Consider the following 13570-nt stretch of genomic DNA (forward strand, 5'->3'; position numbering starts at 1 on the left):
ACTAACCAGGCAGGATGGCCTGACTTTCCTTCTGCCCATCACTCTTCTCCCACCCAGAACTCTCTTCTTTCTAATCGAAAGCTTCTGAGGCCTGTTGTGATCCCCACGCCCACTAAGCGGCTGCTTTACACACACAAGGAGTACTTCAACAACCCAAAGTTACAATATGTTCTCTACACAAGGTGTACTTCAACCCAAAGTTACAATATGTTCTCTATCTACCTTGCTCAAGGAGAAGCTCAATCATTTCAGTGATTCTCATCCAAAACTAGGTTTTAACTAGATCTATTATAGTTTTGCACCTTAAGAAGAGTAAGCTTCAGTGATCTAAAAGGGAAAAAAAATCACTGGATATGTCTGTCTTTGTAAAAATCCTCTAACTTTGAGTAGAAACCTTTGAAGTTCACAAAGCCTCTTTTTCAACCAGGGTGTCACACCAGTCTTACAAGCTCTGTCAGAGGTCAACAGAGAGACAGTCTCTCTATTACACTAACGGGGAAACTGAGGCTTAAAGAGATCAAGAGGCTTACCCAAAGCCATACAAACAACCAGAATGGAGAAGAGAAACAAAGCCTCATTTCCCACCAATGCCAGATGAAATCCTGGATTGAGACCATGTAGCCACAAACAGAATTTAAAATTATTTCGCTCACTTCGTCCTCATAACTCTTGTGGCAATGAACTAGAAGCATTGTCACATATGGACATCCATATATGTGTACAGCTTAAGACATACATCTATACAGAAAGAGAGGGTCAACCAAGCATGAAACAAATGACCTACCCTACAAAATCAATCATGAGCTTAGCAAGAGACTAAATGCTCCCTCCTTTTTGAATACATCTGACCTTGACTACTTCATGCTTCTTGACCTCAACACAATCGATACCTGACAGAGCCCAGGCAGTTTTGATACAAGTTGCACCATATTTCTGTGAACCAGGCAGGAAGCAGACACACCTTTGTTCTCCTTTTTAACAGCTGGATAAGAAAAAGGAGGTTAAAGAAATCTCTAGGTTTCTTTTCAGCTCTGAAATTCTATGATTCTAAAAATGCTCTAACAAATCAATGGTGAAGAGGTCTGCAATCCACATTACTTAACTTCCTGCCTCACATTCTATTGGGCCGCCTCTTCCCTGCCCTGAGTTAAGGACTTCAAACACCAGGTGAGCCTACACATCAAACAAGAGTGCTCCTGGCTGATTAGGACCCTACAGGAAATGCTCCTACCTGCCAATATGAGGCTCTCACTGGGAATCACACCTCAGGTACTAGAAGGCTTATCCATTCCTTGGTTAGGGGCATACTGGTCCTAGGCCACTCTGAGGTTGTAGACCAAGTCCCTTCCTCAGGATACCTGATCTAACACAGGCAGGCTCATTTAGATCATCTACAGATCCCACTAACTCTGTTACATACTAATTTCATCCAAGAAATAATGATTAAGCGTTAAGTTAGGCATTGCTCTTGGCACTATACAGAGTAAGGGGGCCCAGTCAATCTTAGGTGATGGTATGGATTATGGAGGAAATCAGAACAGGGAAGGGAAATAGATAATGCCAAGAGCAAAGGGAAGAGGACTGGTGTTCAAAAAGGATGATCTGGGAGGTCTAAGGAGAGGACAGGGCCATTGCAGATTTCAAGGGTCTGGGAAGGGAAATGAAGAGAGCAGATGCCTAAGGAAAAGTAAATGGGTGTCTTGTAGGCCACCACAAGGACGATGAACAAGCTGGGGAGTCACAGAAGGGCTGAGCAAGGGAGTAACAAAATCTGACTTACGGGTCACAGCATCACTGGCTGCTGTGATACAAACAGTCGGCAAAGGAGGCAAAGGAGGAAGCGGGAAGGTCAGCTGAGAGGGTGATGAGAGCTTGCTTAGCTGGGGGAAAGTGGTGTTACAGCAGGGAGAGTCGGGGTCAGCACACAAGGAGGGCAGAGCCAACAGGACTTATTGATTAAATGGATATAGAGCCTGAGACAGGGAAACTTGAGAGTTTTGGGGGTGTGGACAACTGAGGAATGACATCACCAATGCCTGAGACAAGAACAACTTGGGGGGCGGTAACAGAGAAGTAGGGACTCAGTCTGGTTTGGATGTGTAAATGTGAGAAACCTTTTGAATGTAGAGATGTAGAACAAATAGAAAAATCTTCAAGGCTGAAGTTGGAAAGGATGGACTGATGTTATAAACATGGGAGTCACTAGCATATACCATACATAACTATAGGCACGATCATACAGGATTCACATGGGTAATCATATGCCATTTTCTTGTGTGATTATTATCTGTACCCCCCAAGACTGTAAGCTCTGTGTGGCCAAGGACCAGGCTTGTCCACAGCCAGCAAGGTGCCTGGCACTCAGTAAATATGTACTGAGCAAATAGAGAAGCTGTTCAATCATTCCTTTAAGACTAGCCACAGCCCCCACAAGAAGCAAACTCCCTGCAGCCACAGAGCCGAGCCCAGCCAGGCTGAAACAGGGCTCAGGGCTCTCCCCCGTGAGCTTTAGAGTACAGAATGCAAGTGGAGGAACCAGGCACATCACAGGGTCAGACATGTGGGTTTCAGCCCTGCCACATTCTCACAGGGTGGGGCCCCACAACAGACTGGCCTGCTCTGCCACCTCAATTTCTCTCTGCCGTGGCTGGGACCCAGCGGCTTCACCCAGTTCCTGGGCAGGATACTGATCGACCTGAGCTACTGTGTGGGAAGTACCCTCCACCGGAATAAATCCTCGAGTAGTCTTGGAAGTATCCAGGAGAGCCAACACCTACAGAAAGGGAACCTGAGCCTACTCAGGGTGCATTCAGAGCGACAATGAAAAAAAATACTGTTTTGTTTTGTTTTTTGGTTGTTTTGAGACAGGGTTTCTCTGCGTAACTCTAGCTGTCCTGGAATTTGTTCTTTAGACCAGTTGGCCTCGAACTCACAGAGCTCTGTCTGTCTCTGCCTCCTGAATTTTAGGATTAAAGGTATGTGCTACCATGGCTGGCTAAAAAGTACCTTTAAAAGGGGGCTACATAGTAAGAAAAATTAATGACTATGTCTCAAAAAAATATTTAAAAATACATTAGTTTCTTTGAAATCTGTAGTTATTACCCAAGGAAAATTTAAAATGTCACTAAATGAAGAGTACTATAAATGCATGGTATTCCTTTCCCCAACCATTAGCATTCAAATAAGTTCCCAATGGGAAATGAGACAAATGTGGCTAGTAAACACTACTTATCTGGGGGCCTGAGAGGTGGCTATCCCATCTACATCCCCGAGAATCTGAGCTCAGTGCCAGCACCCACGCCGGATGGCTCACAACTGCTAGTATCTCTAGCTCCAGGAGAGCCAACAATCTTCTGGCCTCTGTGGGTATCCACAGACACAAACAGAACACACATAAATAAAATCAAAATAAATCTTAAAAACAGTATTTATTTCTATTTTAAAAAGTGACAATCAGGCCAGCAAGATGGCTCAGTGGGTAAGGGTCTTCCTATCACTACTGACTGCCAGAAACTACAGGGTGGAAGGAGAGAACAGACTCCAGCAAAACGTCCTCTGACCAAGATTCCTCACCCGGTGCACTGAGTCCGTTTCACTTGTCAAATGACTGAGAAGACAGAATTAAGGACAAAGGGTAGCACTGTAAGTTACCTTCCACTCCAATAACTCCAATTTTGGAACAATCACCTTTAGGAAGATGATAAAGCAGCAATAATGACCTTGAATAACTCTGTCCCCTGCTGACACATTAGAAATGTGGCTCAGAGAGGCATGTTGATCTGTCTAGGATCAGAGGCCTAGGACTTGACTTCAGGCTCTTTCCATTGTTTTGGTTTGGTTTTGAGACACGGTCTCACCATGTAACCCTGGGTTGGCCTGAAACTAAAACTGTAAACCAGGCCAGCCTCAAACTCACAGATTCTCCTGCCTCTGCATCCAGAGTGCTGGACTTCAAGGTGTGTGCCACAATGCCCAACCTTTCTCTCTCTCTCTCAAAAAAAAAAAAAAAAAATGGCATCTATTTGTGTGTGTGTGTGTGTGTGCACTGTCCAGGACATGAGCACAGAAATCAGAGAACAACTTTCAGGAGGCGATCTCCTATCCTGTGGGTCTCAAGGATTAAACTCAAGGGGCCAGGCTTGGTGCCGAGTGCCTTTACCTGTTGAGCCATCTTATTGGCCCCCCACCCCCACCCCAGTTCCATGTCTCTGTTCAGGGTTTCTTTCCATTCAGAACAAAGGAAAGCAAAAAGTTACTGTTCAGTTATGGGGAAGGGTCAGGCACACCAGCACCCAGTGATGGAGATTCAATGGAGGGCTCTTCACATTCTAGGCCAGGATTTTACCTCCGAGCCACCCCCCACCTGGCAGTTCTAGACATTAGTCTTACAACATGAAACTCTGTCCCTGTCAAAAGTAAGCTGCAGATATTACAGGATGCCAAGTACATGCTGTGAAGTTAAGAGGGATTCCCTCCCTCGTACCAAATCTGCCATCCTCCAGAGTAGCCCTTGGCTTTGGACTCTATGAATAAAACTATTCATAGTAGGGTCCACAAAATTAAAAGAACCATTCACTAGCAGGTAAAAAAAAAAAAAAAAGTAGAGAGCTACTTCAGCAAAATGTTTGCATAAAAGATTGAAGCAGCAGGCTGAAGTCAGGTTAGCTTTCTACAGTAACAAACACCAAGTGCTTCCTCTGGGGAGCCCTGTGCTAACTGCTGACTGTGTGCACACATGGTCGTATGACTGAGGAGTGACAAAGGCAGACCAGAGCACAAGGAAAGGCAGAATCCAGGTCTCCAGGCCTACAGTGCGGCTGCTGACAGAAGACTGTCAACTTCAAAGACATGACTAATAATATAGAACAGATAATTGTTAAATAAGTAGCACAGGTAATGTGTCTGCAGGAGTTCTCAGAAGCAATCCCTCTGCTGGGGATGGTGGCGCTGCAAGGCAGGGTACTTCAAGGGATATGGATATGAGCAGAGTATGTGACATAGATGTACGAAAATGTCAAAAATCAAACCCGTTTTTTGTATGCTACTTAAAAATTTTTTAAAGAAGATAGGATGTAGTGATACATTCCTATAATCCCAGCACTCTGGACACTGAGTTCAAGGTGAACCTAGGCTACATGGCTACACTAGCTACACAGGGAGTTCTAGGCCAGTCTGCTTGTCTATATAGCATGGCTCTGTCTTGAAAGAAAAGAGGATGGATAGATGAATACAGGAGCTGAGGTGTACTCTGAAGAAAGGCTCTCATAAAGGAGAAATGGTATATGCAAACACTGCTGGTCTTACTGTCAGTGAAGAGGAAGCAATCCAGTTCTAAAAGGACCAGGCCAGACTTGTACAGTCTTGAAATTTAACGGTCTTGTACAGGTAGATGGTACAGAGATTTTTTTTTTTTGTTGTTTGTTTTTTGTTTTTTAGAGACAGGGTTTCTCTGTGTAGACCCAGCTGTCCTGGAACTCACTCTGTAGACCACGCTGTCCTCGAACTCATAGAGATTCACCTGCTTCTGCCTCCTGAGTGCTGGGATTAAAGGCGTGCGCCACCACTGTCCGGCCAGAACATTTTTTGAACATAAAAACTACAGTCTAGACACACCAGCAGCTTCTAGATGAACACTGTGTGCAGGTACTAGATGAATGACTGATGGAGTTCTCCCAGGAGAACTCAATGCAGCTTAGAGGAAGAGATGGGCTCGAGATGGCATGGAAACGAACCAGGAGAGAAGGGGGATGTCTGCAAGACCTGCGATGGAAGAACTGGCAGGCTCTGTGGCTAGCTGACAGAAAGACAGGGCAAGTCAGATGAGTAAGCAAGTGCAGAACTTCATTTAGAGGGGTTGAACCCAAGGCTATCCACAGTACCTATGTCTGCCTAGACACGGGGTTCTGGGAATCAAGCTAGTAACTAGGAGACAGGAGTCTTTCTGATGAACAAAGGGTTGTGCAACTAAATAATTTATCTCTGGGAGGGAGTGTAATGAGAAAACTCAGAATGTCAAACTAAGCCACAGGTATCCTCAATCTAGCAGGTGAGGGTGGGCAAGAATAATCAAAAAGGAAAATCGGAGGCTAGGGATACCCCCCAAAAAATAATTATAAAGAAAGGAAGCTAGGATATGGATAAATGGACAAAAGAAGTGGTGGGAGTTTGAGATAGGAAAGGGTTGTCAACTATGAAAACATGCTTCAAAATCAAGGTCAGAGATTGATTATAATAAGAAGTATTTGTTGATTGAATGAATGAATGAACAGAAGTCCTTGGTTAGAAGAATGTCCAGGGTTGCTTTCAAGAGAATTTTAGTAAGTTTTACCCCATCCTCCTATAAAAACCTTTCTGCCTGCACAGACTGCCTTCCCTGCTTCCCCCATGGTTCTCTCCATCCTCCTTCCCAGTTTCCACCAGCAAAACAACACACCTTCAGTGTCAAAGCAGACAGGAAACTCCAACTAGAGTTTCCACTTCATTAACAACTGTGCCTGTGGCTCCTCTTACATAAAGGGGTATGTGGTAACAAAGAGGAAGAAGACACTGGATTCCAGCCCCGGTTGCACTACTAACTAGCTGTGTGACTTAGGAGAAGCTGATTAACTTCTCTGGATTTGAGTTGTTACACAGAAGGGAGGTAGATCTGGAAATTCAGACCAGGGTTGAAGGTCCCTTTGTGCTCCACAGTTCATCATTTGCATAAGTTCTTTGCAACACCCTCAGAGAAGTGAATACAAGACCCAGAGAAATGACCCTCAGACACAGCGCCAAGACAGGAGGGGTGTACCAAGAAAGTGAAGACAGCGCTCTTGGCGCTTCGCAGACGGCCAGAGAGCAGATCTCATTCTCATGGCTGAGAGGGATCCCATTCCAAGGGCTGAGAAGGCTTGACGACACTCACCCCGCACCCCACCTTTCCTAGACTCCCAGACGGCCAGGAGGTTCTAAAAAGCCCTGCGGAGGGGTGGGGAGGAAAAAAGATTTCTATCCCATGGTCCAGCACTGCTTTTGCAAATCGGATTCTCGCAGACACGATCTGCAGTCCGATAATGACACAGTGACTCTCTGGAAGGAGCGACTGTGTTCGCCTCGCTCGCTCCTACTTCTGGGGACGCAGGCTGCCCACGCCGCGCCCCGTCCAGCCGCCGGCCGACCCCGGCCGGGGCTGCCAGACCAGCGGCGCACTCGCCCGGCCCCCTCCGCCGGCCTCACCGCGGTCTGGAAACATTTCCTGCCCCCGCCCCCACCCCTAGCTTCCCGGTGGGAGCGAGTTGGCCTCGCAGCCGGGTCAGCGCTCGCAGTTACCCCAACTCGCTTCCCAGCCAACCCTCGCCGGGGAGGGCCCCGTCTGGCTCCGAAAAACCAAGGGGAACCTAGGCGCCAAGCACCGAGGGAGGTCGCTCAGGAACCCCAGGGTTCGGGCAAGGCAGGGGCCAACTGGCGGCGCGCCGGGACCCCGCTGCCTTTCCTGGTGTTACCTGCTCGCTTGCGGGGGTGTCCCGGAGCAGCCGGCCTCTCCCGGCGCTGTCTCCCCACGCAGTTGCCCATGCTGGCTTCTCAGCCGGTCCCCATGCACCGGAGACGGCAGGCGGCCGGCTGCTCCACGCTGCTGCCCCAAACCGCGGCGTCCCCGGGTCAACGGCTCCCGCAGCACGACATCGGGAGCTCCTGGATCTCCCCCGGGGCGCGCTCTGCCCGACGCCGGCTTCGCCACAAACTTTGCGGGCCAGGGGAGAGGGAGGTGGCCAGGCCAGGGGGGCCCGCGACAGTGGCCGGCCAGAGACCAGCCGGCTGGAGGGGCGGAGGGAGGGGGCGGACACCGCCGCAGCTACTCCTGGATCGCTCGCAGCTCCCAGCTGGGGCCGGCCCCCCGGAGCCTGTCAGTCACCTGCCTAACCCCGCCCCGGCCCGGCCCCGTTCCCTTCCTCCCGCTCGGGGTGCCCGTGCCACAGCCGCCGGCGGTCCCAGGTGCGCATGTGACCGACAGCACCGCCCCTCGGGCCGGGCCTGGTTTTCTCATTGGCTTCCCCCCGGGTGCGTACCGCCCCTCGGCCCCACCCAGCCAGGTGCCCGCCCTGCCGTCTGTCTCCCGGGGAGAGCGGCCGGGAATTCTGCGCCCTCAACCGCCCCGGCTGCGTGCCCAGCAGCCGCTTCCCCTCCTCGTGCCGCGCCCCGGCCCAGGCCCCGCCCTCAGGGGAGGGGCCGTTGGGTCCCTGAAGGAACCGCCGGGCCCAGAGCCGGCAGGCACGTGACCTGGGAGCGCCCCGCCCCCGAGGCCTGCGCCCCACTATTGGCTGTGGAGGCGCGTGCGCGGAGAGGCTCATCTCGTGGCAACACCTACTTCCCCTCCCACAGTGTCTGGCTCGCGTCATGGCTGCCGCCACCGCTCTAGAGGAGGCGGCGGCGCCTATGAGCGCCCTGTGTGGCCTCGTGCAAGACTTCGTCATGGGTCAGCAGGAGGGCCCCGCTGACCAGGTGGCTGCAGGTATGGAAAGCAGCGTCGCGAGGCTTCTGCAGGGGCCCGACTGGAGGAAGCGGCCTCAGCACCAGCGCGCGGCGGGAAGGGAGTGAAGGGAGAGGTGATTGTGATTGGTCCTCTGGTTGCTCGGCCCGCACCGCGAGCGCTGCAGCCCTAACAAGTTGGAGAGTCGCTTGCCTCTTCCTTAAAGCTTTCTTTTCATTCTGCATCTTGCTGTAGTCCATAGAGAATCATTACATTTCCCCGACGACGACCCCCTCCCCTCCCCAGGCCCAGCGAGTGCAAGAGACGTGTAGGGCACAACCCCCCCGGAAGTGGAGCTGGGACTTGGACTCGTGTGTTCAGGTCCAAACCAGGTGCTCGCACCGAGGGACTGCGTTGTTTGTGGAGTGTTAAAGCGAGGAGGTGCAGGTTCGAAGGGTTACGCCTGGGTCTCCTGCCACCCTGGAAGTAGCATGCGCCACAGCTCTCTTAAGTAGCTGTAATTAGAAGGAGGAGGAGAGGAGCCAGTCTGGGTCCGGGTCGGTGGGCGGGTAGATGTCTAGTGTTACTATAAAGGCTTCACTTAGGTGTCTTAGTGGGTTTTTTGATAAGTTAACTTTACGACTTTTAAAAATAGCTCATTTGCTTTCTTCCCAGAGTTCCAGTTTCAGGAATCCTTAGTTCTGAGTTTATCCAGGATTTGAACAAATAAAATTCCAGGAGGCCTCCTTGGAATTCTTTCCGAATGTTGAACGTTAGGATGCCTTCAGAGTCAGGTTTTAGAAATAGAATACAAAATCGATATAGATGCCTGTTTTCTTGAATTATTTTTGGACGTTTTGTGTGTTTGGGAGAAGTTTCTTGTGCAAATTGAGCAGATTAACTTAGAAAATATGAGAAATGAACAACTGCTAGAAGTATGTGCTGGTCCTTAGCAAAATCCCCCTTTTGTTCTGCCATTCTGTTATTACTGAGCACGTACTTTTCACTCAGCATGAAAACGATTGGGAACAGAAATACAAATTAAATTATATCTGTGGACACAAAGATTATAATGTAGCGAAAGAGACAGCTGAGTGGTGAGAAGTAAGTATATGGTGGTTCGTAAACATTAAGGGACAAAAATGTCTGCTACTGGCTGTGCTTGGTGGTTCATGCCTTGAGTTCCAGAATTTGGCAGGAGGATGGCAAGTTTGATAGTGAGTTCTAGGCCAGCCTTGGCTGCAGTGTGAGCTCCTATCTCCACAAAAAAAAAAAAAAAAAAAGCCTGCTACTGCTTAAGCTTATAGCATTTTACAACTTTATCAGGTATAGTCTGTTGTGGGATATTATTTTTTGTTTGTTTGTTTGAGACAAGGTGTCTCTCTATAGCCCTGGCTGTTCTAGAACTCACTCCGTAGACCAGGCTGGGTGGCCTTGAACTCAGAGCTCCACATACCTCTGCCATCCTGAGTGCTGGGATTGAAGACATACAACACCACTGCCCAGCTTAAAGAATTTTATAAGGATCACACATCTACTACTTAGAGCCTATCATTAACATTTTTTCTGTACTTTGAATTATCACATACCCATTTAAACTGCAGAGATCAATACATTTATCCCTAAGTACTTTGGCATGTTTATCATTGACTAATGTTTGTTTATGGCTTATTTGGGGATAAAACTTGTATCCAGTGAACTATATTGGGAACATTGTTTTTCACAGAGGTATATATTTAATCCCACCCCATTCCATGATAGAGGTTGTTACTATATTAATGTTAATTTGTAACTGTTTTTCCACATTTGTGCACTCTAGGACAATAAATTTGTAGTTTTTGTGGATTCATAACACATCTTGAAAAGATGATTTAAATGACTTCATACATTTTTATATTTTTGTAGAATATATTGTTTATGTCTTTAAAAAAAAAGAGAGCCTAAACTATCACATGGTTTAAAATGAACTCTGTTGCACCTGTGTGAATGAAGCCTGTTGTAATATATTCCTCTTAACATAAAGGTTAGTGCAGAGGCATAGTAACTAACAAAACTGAATGGTTGATAGAGCTGGATTCTATATAACCTTGGATCTGAATGACCTGTTGTAGGTAATAGGACTATGTTTAGCTCTTTTAGCAAGAGCCTGTAAATGAAAGGAAATGTAGGAAGGAAATTATGGAATTTATGAAAGGAAATTTAGTTTGTATTCCCAGTCTTCAATCATAGTTGTTAGGTTATGGGACGTTGACAAGTTTGAACTGTTCCCAGAATATGATGCGCTTTCTCCAGCCTAAGTCAATCTGTGTTCATACTGAATGCATCAGCTTTTGAAGCAGCAGCTCTTTTACTAGTTACAAATGCAGAAGGAATGACCTGTGATCACAAAGGAACTGCCAACTTTGTTTTGCACCTGGTGGTTTCTGGTGGAAACAGTTGTCAGCTCCCAAGAACATGCAAGTACTAGAAAGGAAATGACTTGGCAGCACAGGAATTAAGGCCTTTCAGACAGGCATTCAAAGACAGCCAGTACTTGGTCCCAGCCTTTATTCTCACCATTGACCCCTTGGACACTTAGTTTCAGGAAGCAGCCTTCATTCTCCATTTCCTGAGTGTTTTCCTTCCAGTTCCTTCTACTAGCTATATCTAATCCAAATTAGACCTCCTACTCAAGGCCTGGTTCAAGTGCTGTTCCCCCAGTATTTCCTTATTACCCTGGCCAGACAACATGTCACTTCAGACTCTAATAGACTTCTCACCCACTCATGCACTCACTAGCAAAATTGTTTCACAGGTATGTCTGTATACATAACCACATCTACCCACAGAGTCTCCTGGAACATAAGTAGACACACCATAGAACTACTTAGGGGCCAGAGAGGTGGCTGAGTGAATAAAGGGTACTTGATATCCTGAGGTCAGCCCTCTGGACACACATGGAGAAAAGAGAGAACAGATTCTTGTGTATGCTGTGGCATGTAAAAAGAAAAGAAAAGATGTAAAAAGAAAAGTTTTTGTGACTAGAATTAAAGATGCTGGAACAATCTTTGGAATTTGAGCTGTAAGACTCAAAGGCAATAAAAAGACTACCCTAGATGAACCCAGAGATTTTGAGCCTGGGGACCAGGAAATAGAAGTAACTGTACCCCAAAACAGGTAGGGAAAGGAGCTGATTTTAGATGGAGGGATTTTTTGACATGCTGCCTTTTTAGATAGTGGATAAACTTTTCCCCCATCATTAGGGGTTTCCTTCACTTCTGTCTTAGTTATATTGTATTTTGCTACATTTTTTGATTGCTAGAAGAAACCACTATTCCTGAAGTAAAATTACTGTTAAAGGAATAAAGAGTAATTGTAAAAAAATTACTGTGGCATCATCAGAAAGGTTTTTGTTGTTTTGTTTTGATTTTGAGATAGGGCCTCATGTAAGTAGGCTGTCTTCAAACTGCTTGTGTAGCTAAGGATGAGCTTGCACCTCAGAGCTGAGTGCTGGGATTACAGGCAAGTACCACGCAGTGCTAGAAATTGACCTCAGAGCTACCTTTGTCTGACAGGCACTTGCCCAACTGAACTTGCATCCTCATCCTCAGAAATGGCTTTCTTGAGAGCCTGATTGGAACCTATTCCTGAGGGATTTCCCTCCATTCTGCTCCTGCACTTCCACCCTCATTGCCTTGGGCTGCCACTCCAGATTCTTAAGAGGCTATGTCTCCATCAGACAGAGATCTGTTTGTGCCTTCTAGGTCAATGACCATACAAATACTGCTTTCTTTCCTTCTCTGTGTTCCCCATGAACTCGCCTGGCTGAGGAAAGCATGGGAAGTTAGGAAGTGTTAGCAAGTCCATTGCTAGACAGCAAATCCTAGACACATTGGAGAAACATACGCCTCCTAAAAAGGGAAAGGGACTTATATTTTTCCTTTTTCCCAGGAAAACTACTCTTGGGGAAAATAACTATTATAGCTATTTATTTTTAGATCTCTTACCCCAGGAGTACAGAGGCATAATTTATATTATTTCTTGGCTATTTTCATTTGGGAAACTTACAGTGACTTAAACTTTGTAGCCCAGGCCCACAAGGTGGCCCACATTTTTTTTTTAAAGATTCATTCATTTATTATGTATATATGTAGAACATTTATTATGTTCTACCAACATTCCAGAAGAGGGCACCAAATCGAATTATTGGTGGCTGTGAACCACCATGTGGTTGCTGGGAATTGAACTCAGGACCTCTGGAAGAGCAACCAGTGCTCTTAACCTCTCAGCCACTCTCCAGCCCCAGTGGCTCACATTTGCAATCCCATCTGTGGTGATATTGTGTTCCCCAATATATTGTGCACCATAATAAACTTATCTGGGGTCAGAGAACAGAACAGCCACTAGATATAGAGGCCAGAAAATGGTGGAACACACACCTTTAATCCTAACATTCCGAAGGATCTCTATGAGTTCAAAGCCACACTGGGAACAGCCAGTCATGGTGACACACACCTTTGATCCCAGGAAGTGATGGCAGTAAGCAGAAAGGTATATAAGGCATGAGGAACAGGAACAGGCTGGTTAAGCTTTTAGGCTTTTAGCAGCAGTTCAGCTGAGACCCATTTGGATGAGGACTCAGAGGCTTCCAGTCTGAGGAAACAGGATCAGCTGACGAATTGGCAAGGTGAGGTGGCTGTGGCTTGTTCTGTTTCCCTGATCAGTGTTCACCCCAATACCTGGCTCTGGGTTTGTTTTATTAATAAGACCATCTAAGATTCGTGCTACACTCATCTTTCAGGAGACTTTACCAGGAAGATTGCCATGATTTATAGAGGCCAGCCTGGGACAGATGTAGGTCAGCTCAACCTGAGCTATAGGATAGAGACCCTGTTTTTAAAAACAAACCCAGAACATGTACTCCTTCTGTTAACTTTGTTTATATTACTGTGGTGACATTGAATTGTGGGCACTTTGTTTAAAAGGTCTTTCTGCCCCAGTAGACTGGGTTTTCTTAAGAACTCTGTCTACCTGAGTGTGGAGGCACACTCCTTTAAGCTCAGAGCTCAGGAGGCAGAGGCAGGCAGATTTCTGTGAGTTCAGGAGCCAGCTTGGTCTACATAGTGAATTCTAAGCCAGCCAGGG

At 47.0% G+C, this 13570-nt stretch overlaps 2 protein-coding genes across 3 annotated transcripts in view; one reads left to right on the forward strand and one right to left on the reverse strand.

Moving 5' to 3' along the window:
• Ubtd1 (ubiquitin domain containing 1) overlaps positions 1-7879 on the reverse strand; it is a 59677-nt gene extending 51798 nt beyond the window's left edge. Inside the window, exon 1 of the mRNA XM_052762609.1 lies at positions 7482-7879. Within this exon, the coding sequence (XP_052618569.1) occupies positions 7482-7551 (70 nt within the window). The 5' untranslated portion in view covers positions 7552-7879. The remainder of the gene's footprint in view (positions 1-7481) is intronic.
• A 447-nt stretch (positions 7880-8326) lies between these two features.
• The window catches only part of Mms19 (MMS19 homolog, cytosolic iron-sulfur assembly component), a 41064-nt gene continuing 35820 nt past the window's right edge, over positions 8327-13570 (forward strand). The window contains exon 1 of one of the 2 annotated variants that reach the window (XM_052762592.1): positions 8327-8488. In XM_052762592.1, the coding sequence (XP_052618552.1) occupies positions 8374-8488 (115 nt within the window). In that variant the 5' untranslated portion in view covers positions 8327-8373. The remainder of the gene's footprint in view (positions 8489-13570) is intronic. The other variant, XM_052762591.1, reaches the window with a different exon arrangement.

Source organism: Peromyscus californicus, unplaced genomic scaffold, assembly GCF_007827085.1.
Source record: "Peromyscus californicus insignis strain IS unplaced genomic scaffold, ASM782708v3 Scaffold_4__1_contigs__length_199733344, whole genome shotgun sequence".
Taxonomy (NCBI): Eukaryota; Metazoa; Chordata; class Mammalia; order Rodentia; family Cricetidae; genus Peromyscus; species Peromyscus californicus.